General features: G+C 37.3%; 1 protein-coding gene and 1 long non-coding RNA gene across 2 annotated transcripts; both read right to left on the bottom strand.

Moving 5' to 3' along the window:
* Nucleotides 1-15,824: 15,824 nt before the first annotated feature.
* LOC121403163 (protein mel-28-like) lies at nucleotides 15,825-22,467 on the bottom strand. Its single transcript, XM_041591065.1, has 7 exons — nucleotides 22,412-22,467; nucleotides 20,348-20,623; nucleotides 19,678-19,740; nucleotides 18,961-19,122; nucleotides 17,866-18,033; nucleotides 16,515-16,712; nucleotides 15,825-15,906 (listed from the first exon to the last, which is right to left on the bottom strand). The coding sequence occupies exons 1-7, from the start codon at nucleotides 22,465-22,467 to the stop codon at nucleotides 15,825-15,827; spliced, it is 1,005 nt and encodes a 334-aa protein (XP_041446999.1).
* Nucleotides 22,468-23,294: 827 nt separating this feature from the next.
* LOC121402860 lies at nucleotides 23,295-26,963 on the bottom strand. The gene is made up of 3 exons (XR_005966828.1): nucleotides 26,879-26,963; nucleotides 25,397-25,512; nucleotides 23,295-23,409 (listed from the first exon to the last, which is right to left on the bottom strand). It is a non-coding gene; the product is annotated as an uncharacterized LOC121402860 (long non-coding RNA).

The following is a 26,963-nucleotide window of genomic DNA, read 5'->3' as shown; positions in this document are numbered from 1 at the left end:
CAGAGGATCAATGCTTCTTGCAGCAGTTATTTGTGTCCTGCTGTAATAACTGTTCTCTTAAAGGGGTTGTTCACCTTCCAAAACTTTTTTCATTTCAGTTGGTTTCATATAGTTCAGAAATAAAAACTTTTTTCAATTACTTTCTATTTTCTATGTGTGACTGTTTTTCTAATATTGAAGTGTAATTTTTCACCTTCTAAAGCAGCTCTGGGAGGGGGGGGGTTCGCCGATCCTGTAAACTGTTCTAAATTGATACATTTAGGGGCAAATTTACTTAATTAACCCTCGATATTCGACTGTCGAAGTTAAATCCTTCGACTTCGAATATCGAAGTCGAAGGATTTACCGCAATTCGTTCAATCAAACGATTGAACGATTTTTCTTCGACCAAAAAAAGATAGCAAAGCCTACGGGGACCTTCCCCATAGGCTTACATTGACTTCGGTAGGTTTTAGGTGGCGAACTAGGGGGTCAAAGATTTTTTTAAAGAGACAGTACTTCGACTATTGAATGGTCGAATAGTCGAACGATTTTTTGTTCGAATCGTTCGATGCAAAGTCGTAGTCGAAGGTCGAAGTAGCCCATTCGATGGTCGAAGTAGCCAAAAAAAACCATTCGAAATTCAAAGTTTTTTTTATTCTATTCCTTCACTCGAGCTAAGTAAATGGGCCCCTTAGTTGATACATTCCTTATCTTTGTCCCTGCTGAGCAGAATCCCTGGGTTTCATTAAAGGCAGCTGTTAGAATTGATACAATAGTTGCTAATACTCCAGAGATGCTGCTGAGAAATGTATCAACTAATGGAGCACATTGTAACAGTTCAGAGTCTGCACCTGAATTACTGAGCTGCCAGACTTAAAAACCAGAGACAGGAACGTTCAACTTTAAATTTGGATTTTAAATATCGGCTTATAAGATAAAGATGGAAAGTAATCAAAAAAAGTATTTATTACTGGGGAACAATCTGAAAATGATTGAACTGAAAAAGTGTTTGGAAGGTGAATAACCCCTTTAAAGGGATACTATCGTGGAAAAAATGTTTTTTACAAAATGTATCAGTTAATAGTGCTACTACAGCAGAATCATGCATTGAAATCCGTTTTTCAAAACAAGAAATGGATTTTTTTATATCTAATTTTAAAATTTGCTATGGGGCTAGACATTTTGACATTTCCCAGCTGCCCTCAGGTCATGTGACTTGTGCTCTGATAAACTTCAGTCACACTTTACTGCTGCACTGCAAGTTGGAGTGATGTCATTACCCCTCCTTCCTACAAGCTGCTGTAATGTAAATAGAGCCTTGTCTGCTGAGCCTGTCAATTGAACAATAGGCAGGAATCAAGATAAGCTCCCACTGACACCACTTCAGAAGGACTGAAATAAGATAGTCCTGTGATCACTGCCCCCACTTACGTTTCAAAAATAAATATATATATATATATATATATATATATATATATACACATACACACACAAAATTCATTTTGGGCACTGGAAAAAATATTTTATATAGATAATTTATTATATTTGTTTACACAAAAATGAATGGCAGAAACACAGGTGTACACTCCCAGGACTGATGACAGGGAATAGAAAAAAAGGATAAAATAAGGAGGACATACTTGAAAACCAGGAAAATTTAAGAGGAAGTCTAGGAATGGTTAAAATAGCTCAGGAGAAAGGAGGCAGTAAGTAGTTAATGTAAAAAGAAGTATTGCAGGCAGGAAAGGAGCAAGGTGTGTGTGAGGTGGATAGCAGAGGGAACTCACAGCTCCTTTACCTGATCTAGCATACCTCCCAACTGTCCCTTTTTCGGAGGGACAGTCCCTCTTTTGACAGCTCAACCCGCAGTCCCTCATTTGTACTGGAAAGTCCCTCTTTTCTCTGCACTGAACAGCCAGAAAAAGATACAAAGTTTCTCACTTAATTGGCTTTTAGAAGAGAGCACAGAACAGGTAACAAGTGCAAATAAGATACTTTGTAACAATTTTGAGACACAAAAACACAGTTTAGATAAGGAGAAATATTTTCAAACTTTCATAACCTGCCAAATTTTGTAAAACGAAGATGGTAATTAGGGGGTGTGGCCACAGAAAGGGGTGTGGTCTAGTAACCAGTAAAACAAACTAGGAAGGCAGCAATGAGAGAAAGTTCCCCCCTCCAAAGGAAGCAGAGAACAAACTTACAGAACAGCAGGAGCTTTGATAGTGTCTGTGGGAGGAGGGGCTGCTAGTGCAGCTGTAGAGCAGAAGTAGGAAAGTGAAAGTAATTGCTTCCCTGCAAACCATGTGACCTCTCTCCTCCAAACATCACACGCATGGGCAGAGAGGGGAGGGGGAGTGTACAGCTAGATTCTCATGTCGTAGTGCGACTTGGCTTTTCATTACAGAGTGGCTGCCTCCAAGCACACAGGTAATGCTGTGCCTGCTGTTAGAGCAGCACAGGATGAATGTGTAATGAGCAAAAATGGAAGCCCCCATGACAAAATACAAACTAAAATAACTTATGCATGGATTTGTGGATTAACATTTTATTTGCCAGACAGTGTTTATGGATGTGTGTTTTTTATAAAAATACAAAAAAAAAAAAAGTTTAAAATGACGACAGATTCCCTTTTTAACAACGACAGTGATTTTTAATTGCATTTAGTTTCTTGCACTGCACAGAAAACAGACACATAGAAACTACTTTGATTGGAATAACCAAAGCACTAACAGCTCTGAAGCTCATCATTTAAGGGTTTTGATAATGTAGAGAAAAAAAACCTTTAAAGGAACAGAAACATCAAAAACTGAAAGTATTTTAAAGTAACGAGAATATCATGTACTGTTGCCCTGCACTGGTAAAACTGATCTTGTTCATATAAACAAGCTGCTGTGTAGCAATGGTAAAAATTTAAAAAAGGCAACATGGCAAATAGTGGATAACAGATAACACCATTGTGTCCTACAGAGCTTATCTGCTGTGTAACCTGAGCCTTTTCTCCTTTGAATGGCTACACAGCATCTTATTTATACAAAAAATAGTAGTGTTTCTGAAGCAAACACAGCAGTTTTACCAGTGCAGGGCAACACTAAATTATATTTGTATTACTTTAATTTTTTGATGTTACTATTTCTTTAAGACGGTGTGTGTGTGTGTGTGTGTATTTTTCCATATCTTTTCACAGTTCCTACAACATTTTTTGCATATGACATTGTTCTTTATATTATCTGAATGTGATACTATGGAAATTTAAAGCAACAAATAAATATACATTTTCCCACATCTTCAGTTATTCCTTACTGTTTCCTTTAAAACATAAAATGAGGTTCTAGAAAATTAAGTTAGTGAGAAAATAAAAGGCTTGAGCCCTGCTTAGAACTTGCCACAGAAATGTTGGGTGACTTCTCTGCTCACTAACTCAATTATCTGAGCTGAATAACATTACAAAAGATATGTACTGTCATTCCTAGACATACAGTAAATGCATATACACTAAGGGGGTTATTTATCAAAGTCCGAATTTATCTCAATATTTTCTGAAAAAAACTCTGACCAAATCCGCACAGGTTTTTTGGGCTTATTTACACTTTTCCAAAAATTTTGTTTGCGGAAAAAATCCTGAAAAATCTGATTTTCACGATTTCTTCAGATCTTTCATACGATTTTCAAGATTTTTCCGGATTTTTCGCCCGAAAACTCCAAAAAATTCGGAGTATTGCCAAAAACCCAGCGCACATCAAAAAAGCATTGAGACTTCTCCCATTGACTTATATGCAACCTCAACAGGTCTGAGATGCTGGATTTTCAGATTCGGACTTTTACATCCGTTTAATAAATTCCGAAAAATTTGTGACTTTTTCAAAAGTCCGATTTTATAAAGAAAATCAGAAATTTTTCGTGATTTTTGCATTCGGAATTTAGTAAATAACCCCCATAGACAGGGCTGGACTGAGAATTAAAATAGGCCCTCGCATTTCAGGTAAACAGAGGCCCAATCAGCCCACACAGAGGCCCAAACAGTCCCTACCAGCCCACTAAATACTGACTTTCTATGGTACCTTATAGCAGCCCCTCTGGCATTTGCCAGAACCCACAGATTGCCAGTCCGGGCCTGCCCATAGATCCTAGGGTCTGAAAATAGGGTAAAATTAACATGCAGGCTTATGAAACCCTCTATGAAAAAAAACACCATTGAAAATTACAGGCCTCCTTCATACAGTTTTACAAAAATAAACTTCTAATAGAGGTTATTTTTAAATATCAAATGTAATATATATAAACCATTTGATTTATACAACACATACTGATAGTTTCCAAAGGATTTTAAAAGTCTTTTTGTAAATGCAATTGAAAGCAGTATTTATCCCGTCCATTCTCTGGATATGATTTTTAAAACAATGTAAATGGAGTCAGGTCTCCTCCAAGATTTCCGCGTTTTTTTTAATCAGCTGACATGCATATTTTTTCAGGAGGCACAGCCAGGAGTGCAAAGAACATAAATACATGTATGGGACCTGTTATCCAGAATGCACGGGACCTGGGGTTTTGTGGATAACAGATTTTTCTGTTATTTGGATCTTCATGCCTTAGGTTGACTAGAAAATCGTGTAAACATTAAATAAACCCAATAGGCTGGTTTTTCTTCCAATAAGGATTCATTATATCTTAGTTTGGATCAAGTACAAGCTACTGTTTTATTATTACAGAGAAAAAGGAAATCATTTTTCAAAATTTGGATTATTTGGATAAAATTAAATCTATGGGATTTAACTTTCAGTTATTCTGAGCTATTTGGATAACGGGTTTCCGGATAACAGATCCCATACCTGTACTCAGACAGCTATAGGAATAACATTTACAAACAACATTTAAACAATTAAAACATTGAAATGAAGGTATATTGAAAAGTTGGACAGAACTACATTTTATTTGATACATACATTTTGTAAGCAAACGTTATTTTAAATGGAATCATTGAATTAAGCGTGGAACATTCTTGGGTACATTGTGGTCAAATAGTTTGGAAAATCTGAAGCAGCATATTTATGTAATGCTAGAAACAATAAGTGCTTGGGTAAACAATACCAAGTAATGTCATTATTCCACTTCAATCCAATGTATATAGAAGTAGACAATCTGTAATATTTATATTTATATTACAAAAGAGTTGGGGAAATCAAAAGCAGCTTGTTTATGTAATACCACAGATAAATGAGGCATAACAATTGGGAAAGTAGACCCTAAGGCTGCAGAAGGGGCCTGATAAGAACCCGCACAACATCATTGTACATTACAAAAGTTTTTTCCAGTGCAGCCACATGTATGGTCGAAGCAAAACTGTCAAATAACCCCATGAAATGAATGTAATAATGATTCAGTCTTGGATTGTTTTAAACCCTAATTCCTCTAAATAATCTTAAAAATACCAAACAGAATTTATATAGTTCTAATGTTTAAAATGCCATCTCTAATGATCAATCTTCACCAACCTTCACCTTTGCTGTCCCCATGTTTATTGTTTTGGCGCTAAAATTTACCTTTGTGTGTGTTGTGTGCAAGTGATAGGGACCTTAGATTGTAAAATCCACTGGGACAGGGATTGATGTGAATGATGAACAATCTCTGGAGTATGCAGTGCAGTTTTGGACTCCAGTCCTTAAAGGGCACCTATCACAGCCAAAATCAAGCACATATTATTAACAATCTGAACAGTTCAACATGTTTAATTAACCCTTTGCCTGCCAAGCACGTACACCGTACGTTCTGGCAGGCAAGGGCTTTAACTGCCAAGCACGTACATTGTACGTGCTTGCAGTTTTACATGCTGTACTCTGCATCAGCGGCTTTAGCCGCCTCTGCAGAGGTTTAGCAGCATTGACAGCCCCCTGGGCAACGAGGCTGGGGGGCTGTCATGTCGGTCCTGCGACTGGATTGTCGCAGGGCCGACCTAAAAGAGGCAGACACAGCAAATCGCGTGTCTGCCTTGCTGCTCTGCTTCCTCCTGCTCACCTCGTGTTCCAGCGACGCCCACACACTTCCTGCTTGCTGTAACTCTGCAGATCTCTCTTCTCCAGCTCTTAGATCAGCCAAAAACGGTAAGTGCCCTTTATTTTACACACTTGCATACACCTACCTACCTTATACACACATACACACATATTTTAGTAGTAAAAAAAAAAAAAAAAAAAACGTTTTTTTTAATTTTTCATTTTCCACTTATATGCACTTATATGCATTTATATACACTTATATGGACTTATATACACACTTATACACACTTATACACTGTCACACAATTCTTGGAAGTGTACACACATGTATACACATTTTATTTTTTTTACTTTTTCATTTCACCAATTTGTGTTTTTTTTACCCATAAAAACTGTTTATTTCAGCAGCGTGACTATTGGATAATCGATTTCGGCCACTAATTATGCTGTCGGTGCAGTTATTTTGTTATTTCATTGATTTGCACAATTTTTGTGGTTTTATTGCAATTTTATCCCTGGATTATTGTTCCTTATGTATCTTTAGTATAGTTTTGCTGTTTGGTGCTATGGTATATTATTTTACTTAGATTGATCCGTCAGAATATATGCTTTCCAAAAATATATGGTTTTCTGGGGTCTTTTTACAGTTTGGGGGTCTTACGGCACATAACGCACAGTTGGGGTTCTCTTTTCAGCAGCTTAGTTGGCCAGTGTGAAAATTCATATGCACATTTTTCATTTGCGGCCGTACACACCATATACTTTGGTAAATCTATACATATTGGGCATCAAACTATTCAGTAGACCTCTGATGTCCATATTTGGGGTGATTTTTCTTTGTACGTAAAACATTGTGTGAGATAAATGTGGCATACTTCAACATTTTTAGGCGATTTTCAGAAATGTAAAAATCTCTATGTTTATAAAAGTTTTGCAGTTTGGTACTTTGCTGTAGAAAGATGTCTTTATCTTGGTTGTTTTCGTCAGAATGTGTACTTTCCAAAAACATATGGTTTTGGGGGGTCTTTGCTGTTAGGAGGGTCTTGAGGCACATAATATGAAGTCAATGGTCTATGTTTACAGAAGGCGAATCGGCAGCAGAGAAAACTCATATTCACTATTTACATTTGGGGTCCGCACATGCCAGCTGCCTTGGTATATCAATGCATATTGGGCATAAAACTGTTCAGTAGACCCTTGGCATCAGTATTTATGGTGTTTTACAATTGTATGTAAGAAGTTGGGTGAGATAAATGCGGCCAATTGCAATATTTTTAGGCGATTTTCAGAAATGTAAAAACCGTTGCTTTTATCGCCAAATTTAGGAAAGGCTTGCGACTTGGTACTTTGGAGTACAAAGACATGCATACCCAATTTGGATTTGCGGGAATGTGTAATTTCCAAAAATATATGGTTTTCTGGGGCGAACATACTTTTTTCTACCTTTGCCCCCCCCCAAAACTATGTAAATGTGTTGATTTTGCAGTACCTGAAATGACAGACCATATGGGGGTCTTCCTTTTGGGGCCCTATATGCCACGTGCTTGGGTACACCTATACATATTGGGCATCAAACTGTTCAGAGGACCCTAGGCTTTCATATTTGGGGTGATATCTCTTGATACCTAAAAGTATGTGGCTTATACGATGCTGCAGGGTAGAAATTTTGAGGTGATTTTTGGAAATGTCGCCAAAATCATCAAATTTAGGAATGGTTTGCGGCTTGGTACTTTGGAGTACAAAGACATCCATACCCAATTTAGATTCGTCGGAATGTGTACTTTCCGAAAATATATGGTTTTCTGGGTTGAAATTACTTTTTTCTGCCTTTGCCCCCCCCAAAACGATGTAAATGTGTTGATTTTGCAGTATCTGAATTGACAGACCATATGGGGGTCTTCCTTTTGGGGCCCCTATATGCCACGTGCTTGGGTACACCTATACATATTGGGCATCAAACTGTTCAGAGGACCCTAGGCTTTCATATTTGGGGTGATTTATCTTGATACCTAAAAGTATGTGGGAAATATGATGCTGCAGGTTGGAAATTTTGAGGTGATTTTTGGAAATGTCACCAAAATCCCCAAATTTAGGAATGATTTGCGGCATTGTACTTTGGAGTACAAAGACATGCATACCCAATTTAGATTCGTGGGAATGTGTACTTTCCGAAAATATATGGTTTTCTTGGGTGAACTTACTTTTTTCTACTTTTGCCCCCCCCCAAAACAAGGTAAATGTGTTGATTTTGCAGTACCTGAAATGACAGACCATATGGGGGGGGGTCTTCATTTTAGGGCCCCTATATGTCACGTGTTTGGGTACACCTATACATGTTTGGCATAAAACTGTTCAGAGGACCCTAGGCTTTCATATTTGGGGTGATTTGTCTTGATACCTAAAAGTATGTGGGTAATACGATGCTGCAGGGTGGAAATTTTGAGGTGATTTTTGAAATGTCACCAAAATCACCACATTTAGGAATGGTTTGTGGCTTGGTACTTTGGAGTAGAAAGACATGCATACCCAAATTGGATTCAGGGGAATGTGTACTTTACGAAAATATATGGTTTTCTGGGGTGAACTTACTTTTTTCTACCTTTGTCCCCCCCCCAAACAATGTAAATGTGTTGATTTTGCAGTATCTGAAATGACAGACCAAATGGGGGTCTTCCTTTTGGGGCCCCTGTCTGCCACGTGCTTGGGTACACCTATACATATTGGGCATCAAACTGTTCAGAGGACCCTAGGCTTTCATATTTGGGGTGATATCTCTTGATACCTAAAAGTATGTGGGTAATACGATGCTGCAGGGTAGAAATTTTGAGGTGATTTTTGGAAGTATCACCAAAATCTCCAAATTTAGGAATGATTTGTGGCTTGGTACTTTGGAGTACAAACACATGCATACCCAATTTAGATTCATGGGAATGTGTACTTTCCGAAAATATATGGTTATCTGGGGTGAACCCACTTTTTCCTACTTTTGACCCCCCCAAAACGATGTAAATGTGTTGATTTTGCAGTACCTGAAATGACAGACCATATGGGGGCCTTCCTTTTGGGGCCCCTGTATGCCACGTGCTTGGGTACACCTATACATATTGGGCATCAAACTGTTCAGAGGACCCTAGGCTTTCATATTTGGGGTGATATCTCTTGATACCTAAAAGTATGTGGGTAATACGATGCTGCAGGGTAGAAATTTTGAGGTGATTTTTGGAAATATCACCAAAATCACCAAATTTAGGAATGGTTTGCAGCTTTGTACTTTGGCGTAGAAAGACATGCATACCCAATTTAGATTCGTGGGAATGTGTACTTTCCAAAAATATATGGTTTTCTGGGGTGAACTTGCTTTTTTCTACTTTTGACCCCCCAAAACGATGTAAATGTGTTGATTTTGCAGTACCTGAAATGACAGACCATATGGGGGCCTTCCTTTTGGGGCCCCTGTATGCCACGTGCTTGGGTACACCTATACATATTGGGCATCAAACTGTTCAGAGGACCCTAGGCTTTCATATTTGGGGTGATATCTCTTGATACCTAAAAGTATGTGGGTAATACGATGCTGCAGGGTAGAAATTTTGAGGTGATTTTTGGAAGTATCACCAAAATCACCAAATTTAGGAATGATTTGTGGCTTGGTACTTTGGAGTACAAACACATGCATACCCAATTTAGATTCATGGGAATGTGTACTTTCCGAAAATATATGGTTATCTGGGGTGAACCCACTTTTTCCTACTTTTGACCCCCCCAAAACGATGTAAATGTGTTGATTTTGCAGTACCTGAAATGACAGACCATATGGGGGCCTTCCTTTTGGGGCCCCTGTATGCCACGTGCTTGGGTACACCTATACATATTGGGCATCAAACTGTTCAGAGGACCCTAGGCTTTCATATTTGGGGTGATATCTCTTGATACCTAAAAGTATGTGGGTAATACGATGCTGCAGGGTAGAAATTTTGAGGTGATTTTTGGAAATATCACCAAAATCACCAAATTTAGGAATGGTTTGCAGCTTTGTACTTTGGCGTAAAAAGACATGCATACCCAATTTAGATTCGTGGGAATGTGTACTTTCCAAAAATATATGGTTTGCTGGGGTGAACTTGCTTTTTTCTACTTTTGACCCACCCAAAACGATGTAAATGTGTTGCTTTTGCTGTACCTGAAATGACAGACCATATGGGGGTCTTCCTTTTGGGGCCCCTGTATGCCACATGCTTGGGTACACCTATACATATTGGGCATCAAACTGTTCAGAGGACCCTAGGCTTTCATATTTGGGGTGATTTTGCTTGATACCTAAAAGTATGTGGGTAATACGATGCTGCAGGGTAGAAATTTTGAGGTGATTTTTGGAAGTATCACCAAAATCACCAAATTTAGGAATGATTTGCGGCTTGGTACTTTGGAGTACAAACACATGCATACCCAATTTAGATTCATGGGAATGTGTACTTTCCGAAAATATATGGTTTTCTGGGGTGAACCCACTTTTTTCTACTTTTGACCCCCCCAAAACGATGTAAATGTGTTGATTTTGCAGTACCTGAAATGACAGACCATATGGGGGTCTTCCTTTTGGGGCCCCTGTCTGCCACGTGCTTGGGTACACCTATACATATTGGGCATCAAACTGTTCAGAGGACCCTAGGCTTTCATATTTGGGGTGATTTCTCTTGATACCTAAAAGTATGTGGGTAATACGATGCTGCAGGGTAGAAATTTTGAGGTGATTTTTGGAAATGTCGCCAAAATCACCAAATTTAGGAATCGTTTGCGGCTTGGTACTTTGTAGTACAAAGACATGCATACCCAATTTAGATTCGTGGGAATGTGTACTTTCCGAAAATATATGGTTTTCTGGGATGAACTTATTTTTTTTACTTTTACCCCACCCCAAAACGATGCAAATGTGCTGATTTTGCAGTATCTGGAATTACAGAACTGATAGCTCAAATGAGGTGTCTACAGTTTAGGGCCCCTATATGTCACGTGCTTGGGTACACCTATACATATTGGGCATCAAACTGTTCAGTGGATCCCAGGCTTTCATATTTGGGGTGTTTTACATTGATACCTAATGATGTGTGGGAGATACGATTCTGTAGATTGGAAGCTTTGAGGTCATTTTTCAAAAAATTCACCAATTTCTATAAAACATTATAACTTTAGGAAACAATTGCAACTTGGGAGTTTGGAGTACAACGATATGTTTACCCATTTTTGATTCACCAGAATCTGTTCTTTCTAATAATGGGTAGTTTTCTAGGGTAAACCTACTGTTAGTGGAATGTTTGGCCTTGAAATCAGAAGTATGCCGTTTGGGGAGCGGTGCTTTGGACATTTGCTAGTGTACTGCTTTTAGATTTTGATCTATACAAGTGAGAAATCTCCATAAAACTATATATATTTGGTATTGCCGCGTTCAGGAGACACAGACCTTTCCAAATCAGCTGTTTTCTCATACATAAAGTAAATAATGTTTCTGATATATGTGATTGTTCTTTGTGAAACATGATTTTTTTCATTTTATTGGACACTTAGAAGCCTATATTTTTTTACAGAAGTAGAATTACACCAAAATTCTTGCATATTTTGAAAGTTCAGGTTGTCCTGAAAAAAACAATATATTGTTTTCCTGGGTAAACTAAAAGACCGCCCCAGGAAGGGGCCTAAAAGTGAAAGAGTGCAAAATATCTAAAACCTGCTTGGCAGTAGATGTTCGCATCTAGGACAAAACGGCTGGCAGGGAAAGGGTTAAACTACATATATATGGACAGATTCACTAAGCGTCGAATTTGTGCTAGCGTCTGCTTCGCTCACATCGGAACACTTCGCCAAGTGTAGATTTGTCAGGACAACACTAATTCACTAAAATTCGAAGTTGTGTCCAGGGCGACGAACGCTGGCGAAGCGCTAGGGTTACTGCGGCAAGCGAATCGAAGTTGCGCTAGCATTGCCTAATTTGCATACGGTGGGAAGTTAAAGTTCAATGGACGTATTTGTAGCAGCCAATACATTACACTACCCGCCAAACCTTAATAAAATAAAATAGAGTTATATTAACCTACACATGAGCCCAGTGTAAAGTTTATGTGCCATATGTAAGGAAATGTAGGGGGGAAGGAGGGTACCCAAGAAATTTTTTTCGATCTTTTGCCAGCGTTTTTTGGGACTTCGTCTGATCTGAGGTGGCGAAGGCAAGTTTGGCGCAAGTGGTAACGTTCAGTAAAATCCACATCTTAGGAAATTTGCGTAGTTACGTCCATTCGCCAGAGCGCAACTTTGACAGGCGTAAGAGACTGAATTACTGCTAGAGTCTATCTCCTACGCTAGCGAAGTTATGCCAGCGAATTTTCGCGCACGTTAGTCACTTCGCCCCTTTAGTAAAACTGCTCCATAGTTTTTTTTAAAAAAACTGCAGGTTTTAAAAAATCCCTTCCTTTGTCAAATGGGTTCTTTTACCGAGGAAGGCTTTACAGTGACTATAACATGCACATTTCAGGAGCATGCTCAGATTGTAGCACTGCCTTGAGTATTCTACCCAGAATGCCTTGTTTTAGTAAACTCCTCCACTAGAAATATCAGGAGATTTCCCTATCTTGTCCCCTGCTGGTGATGTTATTATGCAAATGAAGGGCACACACTAACTTCCAGAAGGAGGCAGCACTACTGAACAGCAGCTAACACAGAAGTTTGGCTGATTTGAAAATAGCTTAGAAGGGTTGCTAAGCAACCAAGGAATTTCAACTGAGCATGTGCGAGATTTCAGCGCTACAGTTGGCTGGGAAGATATAGGTAGGAGAAGCCAGTGAAATCCAAGATGACTGCCTCAGCTAGAACTGCAGGGGAGATATGGGAGATCTTGCAGAAGGTATAGTGAGCTGATCATTTACATTATACAAACAATTTTAACTGTTTTAAACATCAGATTGAACTTTCACATAGTGTATTTACTTAGTAAATGATTTTATTTATGATTGGTGATCTTCAAGAGGATATAAATGAGCCGGAGACAGTGCAGAGACTAAGTGCAACTAACTTGGTTAGAGGGACGGAGGACTTAAATTATGAGGGTAGACTGTCAAGGTTGGGGTTGTTTTCTCTGGAAAAAAGGCGCTTGCGAGGGGACATGATTACACTTTACAAGTACATTAGAGGACATTATAGACAAATATCAGGGGACCTTTTTACCCATAAAGTGGATCACTGTACCAGAGGCTTCCCCTTTAGACTAGAAGAAAAGAACTTTCATTTGAAGCAACGTAGGGGGTTCTTCACAGTCAGGACAGTGAGGTTGTGGAATGCACTGCCGGGTGATGTTGTGATGCTGATTCAGTTAATGCCTTTAAGAATGGCTTGGATGATTTTTTTGGACAGACATAATTTTAAAGGCTGTTGTGATACTAAACTCTATAGTTAGTATAGATATGGGTATATAGAATTTATGTGAAAGTAGGGAGGGGTGTGTGTATGGATGCTGGGTTTTCATTTGGAGGGGTTGGACTTTGGTCTCTTTTTCAACCTGATTTAACTATGTAACATATTTCTAAAAAATCAGATAATAAATAATTCCAAGTCTCTCATGGGATCAGATCTGCTGAAGGACAACGCAATTGTGCAGGAAAGCCCCAATTTTAAAAAATCTGTAGATGGTACTCGGCACTATATCTTGTTGCTGGGAGTGATGCAGAATACCCGCAACCTATTAAACAACAAATGTTTCAATGTTAAGCAACCTGTTTAATCTGGTACGTCTTGGAACCAATCACATGTCCAAGTAATATGCGTGTGGGGTGGGAGCGCATCAAGCAGAATTTTTATCGACTGTAGGCCAGGTCTGGTGGCAGATAGTTTTAAATATGTAGAAAGGGACAGGGTACAGGTCTCACAAATTAGTCCCACGCAGGTCTCTTATTGGCATTGCTATGCCTAAAATCCTTTGCACAAGCCTCATTAACCACCAGCTGGGTACTTAAAGCATGCACACTCAGTGCAATGACGTATAAAGCGGAGAGATCCCAACATAGTGCCCACACAGAAATATCACTAACATTTGACACTCCCAATTATTTAACTTTCCTTTGTACGATAATATAGACTGGTCCCAAATTACTGCATTTTCTTACTTCACTTACTGGTTTCTGTAGTAAATGATCTGCTTAACACTCCAAGCCCACAGTAAATCTTTTTGATTTCATCACAATTTTTCTCAGCTTTTTTTATATGGGTGTTGATTTTTCTCTTCTTTTTTATATGGGTGTGAATATTTCTATATTTCTTTAAAGGGATAGTTCACCTTAAAGTTACATTTTAGTATTTCATAGAATGGCTAATTCTAAGCATCTTTTCAATTGGCTTTCATTTTTTCTTTTTTTATATATTTGCATTCTCCTTCTGACTCTTTCCAACTGTCAACAAAGATGGGCGAAGTTGTGCCGTTTCGCTTTGCCGGAAAATTTGCGAATTTCCCGCGAAATTCGCGAAAATATGCTGGCGTCCAATTTTTTTTTGACACAGGCGCATTTTCGCAGCGATTTCGCAAATTTATTCGCTGGCAGCGAATCGTGGGAATTCGCAGCGAATTCCCGCCTGGCGAATAGATTCGCCCATCACTACTACACACACATATATATATTGTTATTGCTACTTTTTATTACTCATATTTCTATTCAGGCCTCTCCTATTCATATTCCAGTTACTCATTCAAATCAATGCATGGTTGTCCTAGCAACCAGATTGCTGAAACTGCAAACTGGAGAGCTGCTGAATAAAAACCCAAATAACTAAAAACCCACTACACAAAACAGACCCCCATATTCAGTTCTGGCCTTTCAGTTGTTGTTGAAGTACCAGTCCTAGCCTGCCAACTGCTTTTATGTGTTGGTAGAGGTATTGGGGGTTTCACTTTAACTACAACAGGATCCTAAACTGGACAACTCTAATCTTCATGTTGCCCTTACATTTAAAATATTCCACAGCTATGGTCCAAGGGGCAAATATTATCATTAATAGATGAAATGTGGTGGTTCACCTTTAAGTTAACTTTTAATATATTATAGTATGACCAATTCAAGCTACTTTTCCTTTGGTCTTTATTTATTTTTTATAGTTTTTAAATTATTTGCCTTCATTTTTTAAATCTTTCCAGCTTTCAAACAGGGGTCACTGACCCCATCTAAAGAACAAATGATCTGTAAGGCACAAATGTATTGTTCTTGCAAATTTTTATTACTCATCTTTCTATTCAGGCCTATCCTATTCACATTCCAGTCTCTTATTTATATCAATGCATGGTTGCTATGGTAATTTGCACCCTAGCAACCAGAATGCTGAAATTGCAAACTGGAGAGCTGTTGCATAAAAACAGTGTGTCTTTGGAACCAATATGTTGGAGCTATATAAATACATGTTAATAATAATAATAACCAGTTGGCTTTCTATATGTTTCTGAATTACAGTACTTTATAAATTCAAACTCAACTTAGAAGCAAACATACCACCAGAGCTAAAAATCATAAATATGACCTTGGATGGACAAAATCTATCCTATCCTAACATTATTATTATTTATTATTATTATTTCCCTCATTTTTAACTCCAGTGTCAACCACATACTGCAAACAATATTTCTTGTAGAATTGCATGCTTATTCTAAACCACCCCCAGTTCAAGTACATAAATATATGTATCGCTTTGCAATTACAAAAATAAATGTTTCGAGCCATTTTTAATGTGTTCTTCAATTCTTTTATTATTATTAACTATTATCAATTATTTGATCGAAACAGTATAGATTTTGACAAATGTAATCTCTTTCTGGCAGGAATCTCATTCTGGCATAATCTTTTGAGCTGATGCTTCGTCATCTTCATCATCTGTGATCTCGTCTATCCAAGTCACAATTATTATCCTGGACATTCAAATGAAATGTAACAATCAATAATGGTTGATAAGCAGTGGAGTAAATTGGATGTACAAACGATAGGCAATTACTGCTATGAAAAATGTTGCCTTACATTGCATAAGTAAATTCTACAGCTGACTCCACAAACAGTTAGGGGCCGATTCACTAACTTCGAGTGAAGGATTCTAAGGTAAAAAACTTCGAATTTCGACGTTTTTTTTGGGCTACTTCGACCATCGAATGGGCTACTTCGACTACGACTTCGAATCGAAGGATTCGAAGTAAAAATCGTTCGACTATTCGACCATTCGATAGTTGAAGTACTGTCTCTTTAAAAAAAACTTCGACCCCCTAGTTCGCCATCTAAAAGCTACCGAAGTCAATGATAGCCTATGGGGAAGGTCCCCATAGGCTTGGCTAACTTTTTTTGATCGAAGGATATTCCTTCGATCGTTGGATTAAAATCCTTCGAATCGTTCGATTCGAAGGATTTTATCGTTCGATCGAAGGAATTATCCTTCGATCGTTCGATCGAACTATCTGCGCTAAAACCTTCGACTAATATGGTTTCAACCAATGCTATGGGCTTTAAAGTTGAAGCTTAAACATCTTACCGCTTTAATTTAGTATTAGAGCTAGGTTCTGTCTTGCTTTTCACAACGGGTTGGTGAAAATCTGGAATATTTGGTGACACCGAAACACTGTCTGATGCCACATTTTCTTGTTCCATAGAGAGAATATTTGCTGGTGGGACATATTCCTCTCTAAGTGGTACAGTAGGTTGCTGTTCTGGTTGTATCACGGTGACGCTTCTAAACAAGAGAAATGAAGATTTTGTTAAGTCTAACTTTATCCTCTTTTATCAGGTATTTTTTGAGCATTGGGTCAAGGTATTATTGACCTAGAGCGAGAAACCAAAGAAGTATTTTGGTGGGTGTGAAAAATATCCTAAAGCAAGGACTATTTAATTTGTGTGCCACATGTCTTTCATTAAAAAAAATAACATCTTCGCACCACCAAACACATTACCACCAAACACATTATTTTAAAGAAATAAAACAGCAGCACTTCGGGTTAGTCCACACAAGCAGATTCAGGGAGATTTAGTCGCCTGGCGACTAATCACGTCTTCTTTTTCTGGGCGACAATCTCCCAGAACTGCCTTTGCGTGTCTTCCCGTCCGCTATAATGAAAAGTCGCCTGCGCTAAAGCGTGAGGCAACTTCGGAAAAAGAAGCGCTGCGTGTGCTTTAGTGCAGTCGACTTTTCATTATAGCGGACGGGAAGACACGTGAAGGCAGTTCTGGGAGATTGTCGCCCAGAAAAAGAAGACGTGATTAGTCGCCAGGCGACTAAATCTCCCCGAATCTGCTTGTGTGGACTGTCCCTTAGTGACAGCTTTGTAATGAAGCTAATGCTTTCTTAAGTAAACAACTAAGAAATATAAGAAGAAAAATACATTTTCAGGATTCACAACTCTAAAAAAAAACTTTTTGTCACTGGAATGCAGCTGTATTATCTAGGATATTTTCTCAACCATTAAATATTCCAGATAACAGTCTAGGTGCATAATTATTATGCATCAAAATCAGAAATCCCAAAATATTTTCTTTTTCAGTTTATCAAAACATTCCTGACAGTCAAGAATGGAATAGATTTGAATGAATTGTCAAAGCTTTGAGCAGTTCAACACCATTCTATTTAATCACATAGAGTCAGTTCTTAAAGGAGAACTCAACCCTTTACCAAAAAAACCTACCCCCACCCCACGTAGACCCCTCTCCCCCCCAAAATCAGAAATCCATAAATATTATTTTCTTTTTCAGTTAATCAAAACATTCCTGACAGTCAAGAAGGGAATATATTTGAATTAATTATCACGGCTTTGAGTAGTTCAAAACCATTCTATTTAATCACGTAGAGTCAGTTATTAATTCATAAAACAAAAACGTAGGCTTAAACTTACTCTGTAGGGATTGTAAGTATTTGTGGGCTTTGATCTGATTGCATTGGCTCATCTGTCGATTGTTTTATAGTAGGCACTTCAATTGCCTTCCCTTTCATTGATTTTTCCACAGATTTCACAGAAGCCCTTTTTTTCTTCTTCGTCAACTTCTTCTTCTTGTCTTTAGTCCTGAAGAAAGACAATGAATAAACAAATGTGGAATTGTCTTTCATCTGCTGTTGTAAGGAATGCATCTTATCAAGTTATAATTCATACATATTGACCTGCCATTTGTATTTTATAGGTGAGCCATTGCAAAATTATTATATTACAGAAATTAAATAGCAGCACTCGTATAGTGTGACAGCTTTATAATAAATCGAATCATTTCTTAAGTAAACAATTAAGAAATATAAGAAATATGATGTTTTTCAGGATTCAAAACTCTAAAAAGATTTTCGTCACTGGAATGGATTAGCTAACACGCAGTTGTATTATTGGGGATATTTTCTCAACCATTAAATATTCCAGATAACAGTCAAAATCAGAACATTCCTGACAGTCACGAAAAGGAATAGATTTGAAGGCTTTGAGCAGTTCAATTCCATTCTATTTAATCACCTAGGGGGTTATTTACTAAACTCCAAATGCAAAAATCACGAAACATTTGTGATTTTTTTTTTTTTTTTATAAAATCAGACTTTTAAAAAATCATGAATTTTTCGGAATTTATTAAACCCCGAGGATGGAAAAGTCCAAATCTGAAAATCCGGCATCTCAGACCTGTCGAGGTTGCATATAAATCAATGGGAGAAGTGCGCTGGGTTTTGTGCAATACCCCAAGGTTTTCTGAGTTTTCGGGGGAAAATTCCAAAAAAATCATGAAAATTGTGAAAATCTGATGAAAAAATCTAAAAAAAATAGTGAAAATCTAATTTTTTTTTTTACCGCAAAGCAAATTTTCGGGAAAATGTAATAATAAATAAGGGTAAAAGACCCTAGCGGATTTGATCGGAGTTTGTAGCAGAAAAAATTGAGATAAATTCGGACTTTGATAAATAACCCCCCTAGATTCAGTTCTTAATTCATGAAACAAAAATTTAGGCTTAAACTTACTCTGTAGGGATTGTAAATATTTGTGGGCTTTGAGCTGATTGCATTGGCTCATCTGTGGATTGTTTTATAGAAGGCACTTCAATGGCCTCCCCTTTAATTGATTCGTCCACCAATTTCAAAGAAGCCTTTTTCTTCTTCTTTGTCTCCTTCTTGTCTTTAGTCCTGAAGAAAGAGAATGAATGAATGAACAAATGTGGAATTGTCTTTCATTTGGTGTTGTGAGGAATGCATTTTATCAAGCCATAATTGATCCATATTGACCTGCCATTTGTTTTGCAATTTCTAGGAGAGCCATTGCAAGTCTATTTCAAGTAAAGTTGCAGGATGAGGCAAAATGGGAAGCTGACAGTAACTGGGAGGTGATATCATAACGAAAATGTAAAATATCAATTTGTGTAAAAATGTTGCAAGTTCAGATTAGGAGACAAATTTTAGGAGATTTTTAAAGGTGTATTTATTAAATAGTGAATTCTAACTTTTACCCATAGATAATTACGTCTCTAACATCCCCATATAGGATTTACTAGAGAGTGACAACATTTTACTGTGGTGATCTCTAACTTAACAACTTGATAAATTTGCCTCTTAGGGTAAGACTCACAGGGTGGGTTTTTCTGACCCTCTGGCCTAACAGTTTTTTTGCTAATATTATTGTATAAATCATTCTGAACTCCAGTAAATAAGAAGATAAGATTAATTTATCTTAAGACAGCTTACTTTTTTGCCAAAGGTGTTTTCTTAGTAGCTTTGATCATCGTCTTCTCAGTGTCAGGCATAACCCTACAGAAACATTAAAAATTATTCTGCTGTTTTAAGTAATGCATATGACGTATAATAAATGGTAGAATAAGCAAGGACAGTGACCCATAGTTCTCGACTATCTAAATTGCCTCAGGTATATCCATGTTAAATAGCTTAACCTTAATTGCTATTAAGTACTAATGCCAGCATCATAACAGCTGCTACTATTATGGAATTCACAAAAAGCTGTTTCCTTTTACCTCTTATTTGACATAAAATACACATAGGGGGTTATTTACTAAAATCTGAATGCAAATATTAAGGGAAAAGTCTGAATCAGAAAATACGGAATCAATATGGCATAAAAGTCAATGGGAGATGTCCCAATGATTTTTTTGTGTGTGCTGGGTTTTGTGCAATACCCTGAAGTTTTTGGGCAAAAATAGGAGTTAACGGGGGGAAAAATCTGAAAAAATTTTGAAAATCGGATGGAAAATCTGAAAAAAACCCTGAAAATCAGATTTCTTCCCGCAAAGCAAATTTTTGGGAAAATGTAATAATAAATGATCAGAGTTTGTAGCAGAAACTATTGAGATAAATAACCCCCTTAACAAAGAAAAAGTAGTCAGTTCAGATGGATACAAACCTCAAAGTGGTTGCAGGTGTTGAGGGCTTAGGCTTGGGCTCTGATTTCTCTATTGCCTTTTCTTCATCATATATTGGTTCTTTTTTCCTTAATTTGTTGTAAAGAAGTCTGAACGAGTCAATGGTACAGTATTTTGAGACCAATGAGACCAATGAAAAGATTATAAATAAACAGAACGTATGCTTTGTTTCCTCTATGCCCGTATGCTTTGTTTCCTCTATGCCCTTTTCTTCATCATGGATAGCATTCTTCTTATTCAATCTGTAATAGAGATACCTGCAAAAGGGACGGGAACAATCTGTTGAGATGATCAGGTTCAAATATTGACTCCCTCTCTAACATAACAAGTGGAATAACTCTAGGGGAAGAACATTTGCAGTCTTGGAGGGGCATAAAAAGGGTGGTCTAGTAACAAACCATTAACTCCATGATAATACAGGACACATGGTCAGGGTCAGACCAGGCCGGGGGAAAAACCCAGTGGGCCTCACTCTTTTGGTTAAATCAGTGTTCACTTAAAGGAAAACTATACCCGTCACATAATGTGATGTCTCTATAAAAAAGATATAAAAAGATATTGCCTAAAACAGCTCATGTGTAAAATCCTGCTTCATGTAAATAAACCATTTTCATAACACAGGTATGGGACCTGTTATCCAGAATGATAGGGACCTGAGGTTTTCCGGATAAAAGATCTTTCCGTAATTTGGGTCTTCATGCCTTAAATCTACTAGAAATTAATTTACATATTAAATAAACCCAATAGGCTGGTTTTCCTTCCAATAAGGACTAATTATATCTCAGTTGGGATCAAGTACAAGCTACTGTTTTATTATTACAGAGAAAAAGGAAATAGTTTTTAAAATTTGGATTATTTGGATAAAATGGAGTCTATGGGAGACAGCCATTCTGTAATTCTGAGCTTTCTGGATATAGGGTTTCCGGATAAGGGATCCTATACTTGTAATATACTTTTTTATTAGCTTTTGCCATTGGGTAATCCTAAATAGAAAAATGCCATTTTAAAAAATAAGGGAAGCCTAACATGTTAGGCCATCCTGTTACAGTTAGGGGCAGATTCATCAAAGCTCGAGGTGAATTTTCAAATGAAAAAAAAAAGAATTTTGAGCTACTTTTGGATATATCGATATTTATCATGTACTATCTCTAAAAATCCGGCTTCGACCATTCACCATCTAAAACCTGCTGAATTGCAGTTTTAGCCTATGGGGGGACCTCCTAGAACCCATTTCGAGTCAATTGGTGGGCGTTTTTTTGGGGGAAAAATTTCAAATCGAATTCGATCGAATGCGATATTCCTTCAATTCGTGCAATTCTAATTTGACAGAATACGGACCTATTCGACCAAAAAAAAACCTTCAACTTAATTTCGGTTGGTCTTTTTGAATTCGAATATCGAAGTTTTTTCAATTCGAAATTCTACCCTTGATAAATATGCCCCTTAGAGGTGCAGTATTTCTGGTCAGGTGATCTCTGAGGCAGCACACAGACCATCACGAAATGGTGTTTCAAGGCAAGAGATGTAAAACGGCAAGATTTACTGAAATATATAGACCAGTTTGGTAAGATTCTTTAATATGCCAGATTTATCAAATTTCGAGTTCATTTGAGTGTTTATAAACTCCCATGAACTCGAAATTCGAATTATTATTGATAAATTCTAATTTTTAAACTCAGTGAATATGATCGACCCGAAAATTGGAATCAAATTCGAAACAAATTAGATTTTAGTTTTAAAACTCGATTCGGGTTTTCTTCTCAGAAAAAAAACGTGAATGTCAGGAGGGCTACAAACAATTCCAAATTGATCCCAGGACGTCTTCCATAGGTTAAAACAGCAATTTGGCTTATGGTGGTGAATAGTCGAATACTTAAAGGGCCAGTGTGTGATAAATTTCAAAAATCGAATTCGAATTTTTTTAAAAAAAAAACTCAAATTGTAACAATTCCCAAGTCGAACTTGACAGTTTTGGCCATAAAAAAATTGAAATTCGAATTTTCAGTTTGACCCTTGATAAATTTTCCCCTTAATATGATATAAACCAGGCATGTCCAAAGTGAGGCCCTTTTTCGAATTTACAACGGCCCTCAGCCTCCATCATGAAATTAATAATAATAATAAGGCCCCCCACTACGTGCCAGGAAGGGGCAGATTTGCTAAGGGTTGAAATTCGACCCTCGAAATGAAATCCCTCGACTGCGATATTCGAAGTCGAGGGATTTTTACCGTATATGATCAATCGAACATAATCGAATATAAATCGCTCGATCAAACGTTTTTTAGCGATCGATCGAACGATTTTTATCAGACCAAAAAAAAACGTAGAAAACTGCTCTGGAAGATCCCCATAGGCTAACATTGCTCTTCGGTAGCTTTAATTTGGCGACGTTTATTTTAAAGAGACAGTACTTTGATTATCGAATGGTCGAATATTCAAATATTCGAATCTTTCGAATCGAAGTCGAATATAGCCTATTCGATGGTCGAAGTACCCAAAAATTTACCTCGAAATTCGAACTTTTTAAAATTCGAACCATCACTCGAGCTTAGTAAATCTGCCCCCAGGTTTCTATTACTAACACCTTCAGCACACAGGCAGCAGTAGAGACCAAGTGGCAGATCATTTCGCTACGATTACTCGATTCCTGTAATTTAATGTTAATGGTTCAAAGAATGTCGGGCTGAATGGTCGGCCCCCACACATTTTCACCTCACCAAATCTGGCCCTTGTTGCAAAAAGTTTGGGCACCCCTGATATAAACTATCTGTTGCTTAAGTATTCATTTTGTGTGTATAGTTTTCCTTTAATTACGCATCACAAGCACTTAACACAAGGCAGAGAATAATAAAGAATGCTGGGAACTTTATGACTTGGCTATGGCTATAGCTAAATAATGTTTTATATAAAGAGAAAAGACTTACGATCCAAATACTCCTAATACTACAAATGTTATCACCATAGCTGCATCAATATTTGATCTATAACTGGCATTATTTTCAGCGATAGCTTGCTTCTCGAGGGCTCTATTTGTAGCGCTTGCTGCAAAAACAAAAGGGGAATAAATTAAACTTCTCATTGCTGGTGCACCTTTTATTTAGTGGCCTTAACCCAGTTTATCCAATACTTGCCCCGTATATGTCCAGGAGCATTAACATTTTATCACATTGCTTCACCCTTCTCTATCAGTTTCAACATGTCTAGATTTCATGCACACATCACACTCACATTCATGCACAAATTACACAGAAAAACACTTGTATGAACTTTTAATACCAGTGCACTCATTGGGGCTCATTTATCAACACTGGGCAAACTAATACCTGGGCAATAATCCATAGCAACCAGTGAGCGATGAGCAATTTGTCATTCATCAGGAAAAAAATGGGTTTCTGTCCATGTGCAAATTTTCAGTGTTGATAAATTAGCCCACGTGTTGGGGTGAGCTTTATTGTACATTTCTTTACATCTTCAACTATAGTCTTATTATCCCTGCTTGTCTCTATTGGGGCATATTTACTAACCGCCGAAAATTCGCCAGTGTCCAATTCGCACCCATCGCGAAAATTCGCCCAGACAACGCAAGTTCACTAACGTAGAGTTTTGTCCTGGGCTCCAACGCTGGTGAATTTTCACTAGGGTTACTTCGGCAATGCAAGCAATTGCGCTGGTTAGCGTTTCTGCCTATCGCAAATTCGCTAGAGGTCTTGTGCTCAGGTTAATTTACATATGGCGGGAAAATTAAAGTTGAATGCACGTCTTAATGTTATATGTTGCAGCAAAAACATTTCTACTATTAGGGGCATATTTGTCAAAGGTCGAGGTGAATTTTCGAATGAAAAGCAATTTTTGGTGTACTTCGACTAGGGAATAGCCCAAATTAGATTTGAATTTGAAAAAAATTAGAAAATTATAATATCGAATAAAAAATTCAACTTCGACCATTAGCCATCTAAAACCTGCCGAATTGCTGTATTAGCCTATGGGGGACCCCCTAGAACCTATTTGGAGTTTTTTGGGGTTTTTTGTGAAAAACTAGAATCGAATTCGATCGAATGCGCTATTACTTTGATTCGAACTATTCAAATTCGGTGGAATGCGGATATTGGTTAGAAAACAGACCTATTCGACCAAAAAAAACACTGACTTAATTTTGGTTGGTCTTTTTGAAATCGAATTTTGAAGTTTTTTCAATTCGAACTTTGACCCTTGATGAATATGCCTCTTCATTACACATGTCCAGAGAAGCTTTATAAAGATAATAGAGTTGTTATAATGCCCTACACATGAGCCCACTGTATAGTTGGAGGCAGACTTATCAAAGGTCGAGGTGAATTTGTACTTCGACTAAATTTATCATGTACTGTCTCTTTAAAAATTCGTCTTCGACCAGTCACCATATAAAACCTGCCAAATTGCTGTTTTAGCCTATAGGGGACCTATTTCGAGTCATTTGGTGGGCTTTGAAAAATCTAAGTTTTTTTGGGGAAAAACTTTGCTTCGAATTCGATCAAAAACAGACTCATTCGGCCAAAAAAAAAAAACTTTGACTTAATTTCGGTTGGTCTTTTTGAATTCAAATTTCGAAGTTTTTCAAATTCGACCCTTGATAAATCTGCCCCTTAATGTTCTATATGTATATGAAAATGTATGGGGGAAACCGGTTACACAAAAAAATTTTTTTAGGACTTTCGCAGGCTATCACTCTGAAAAAAGGAGAAGACGCCAGCTCCGTTAGTAAATTGCCGATGTCCCTGCGGGTGGCAACGCTGGCTAAAAGTCGCTAGCGTTAGCCACTTCACCCTTTAGTAAATCTGCCCCTATGGTCCATACATTTGTAAATATTGAGATCCTAATGAAGGACAGAGCGATTTTATAACCCCACATTATACCTGTCCCGTATAAATAATGGGTAGTTGGAGCTCCTTTAAAATTGGTGTAATTTTTCAAGATAAGCATCCCTACCCAAAACATATCCCTCAGAGCAGATTAGTTAGCCATTAACTGCAGTGGTCATTTCTTAACTTACCTGATGCGGGATGAATACAATGTAAGCAGAGTCCTATGATAATCATGCACTTAAGTAAATTGGTGTTAAGTATCTTCATTCTTCTGGTTCGTATAATATTGAATATGTATGTGTTACTGCAAAGAGCAAAAGGAATAGAGAAATATGAGAAGACAATACATACAAAGGCATCAATAACAAGACAGAATCTGAGTTTTCCTTAACCTCCTTCTAATATATTAATCTACCATACTTCTTGAGATATTTTCTTCTTGCTTTTTAAATTTCATTATTATTAATTAGTATTGTCTAACAGAAAAGTCTCGAAATCTATTTAAATTATACTGAAATACCTTTAGGGGCATATTTATCAAGGGTTGAATTTTAGAGTTTATGGGAGTTTATAAAAACTCCCGTAAACTTGAAATTTGGAGAGAAAAAAAACGACCAATCGGAATTGTATTTTTTTTAAATTCGAGTGAATAGGATCGACCTGCAAACTTGAACCAAATTCGAATCAAATTTGATTCAAGTTTTTTCACCAAAAAAAATAATATTTTTTTTTAAAAAGATATATTTTTTTTTTTTAAAAGTCCACCAAACGACACCAAATTGATTGTAACAAGAACTAACAAGAACAATCTGAGTCAGGGGCGGATTAACGCCTAGGCTAAACTAGGCTATAGCCTAGGGGCCCATTAGTGGTAGGGGCCCCTTGGTTTTCTACTGAAATTTATTTTTTTTTTATTTAAAAAATTCCCCAGGTCCGGGGTAATAATTTTTGTAGCCTGCAGACAGTGAAATAATTTCTGCAGCGTAAATACGCTAGCGTAATGTGCCATTGCCTAAGCTTTAAACCACTAGCGTATATACACGGCGGTCGCTTTTTTTATAAAAAACATAAAGCCCTACCCTAGAACAGGGCCCTGAGGAAAGTGTAGCCTAGGGGCCTCACGTGTCCTTAATCCGCCACTGACCTGAGTAGACAGTGTAGGGAGTTACTATAGCAAGATGGCTGTAATTTCATGGTCACCTACTTTCAGCCAGATCTACTGTGAAATATTAATTGTAGGCCTAAATATTAAAAATAATACCTACTGAACAAGAGCATAGAGTTAAAAAAAAATAAAAGTCAACATATCACCATTTTCCAAAGTATTTCAAGGAGATCTGAACCAAAATATTAAACAAGTAGGTTAATGACCATGGAAATAAGAATATAAGAACAAAGGCTGAATAAAAAGGGCTTGAACTGAAATATAAGTAATGTGTATTTAATGTGTAGTGGCAAACTGTTTATAATTGTGTTTTCCTTCATTATTCAAAAAGATTCATTTAATATGACGTATCATGATCATTTAAATAAACTGGATGGCTCAAAGCCTTACCCAATGTGGTGTCTAGAAGCCTATAGTAAATGAACAAAATGGACTATGGAAAAGAGCAAATAACAAGTCAGCTTAATTATCTAAGATCTCTTTTGAATATAGAGAAGTCACTCACCTTTTGTCAGTTGAAATGATTAGGTGTTAAAAGATAAAAGTTGTGTTTTTCTTCTGTAGTTCGTGCTTTCAGCGAAGGTATGTGT

The sequence above is a fragment of the Xenopus laevis genome, chromosome 4L (genome assembly GCF_017654675.1).
Source record: "Xenopus laevis strain J_2021 chromosome 4L, Xenopus_laevis_v10.1, whole genome shotgun sequence".
Taxonomy (NCBI): Eukaryota; Metazoa; Chordata; class Amphibia; order Anura; family Pipidae; genus Xenopus; species Xenopus laevis.
This window is presented reverse-complemented; position numbering and strand designations above follow the sequence as displayed.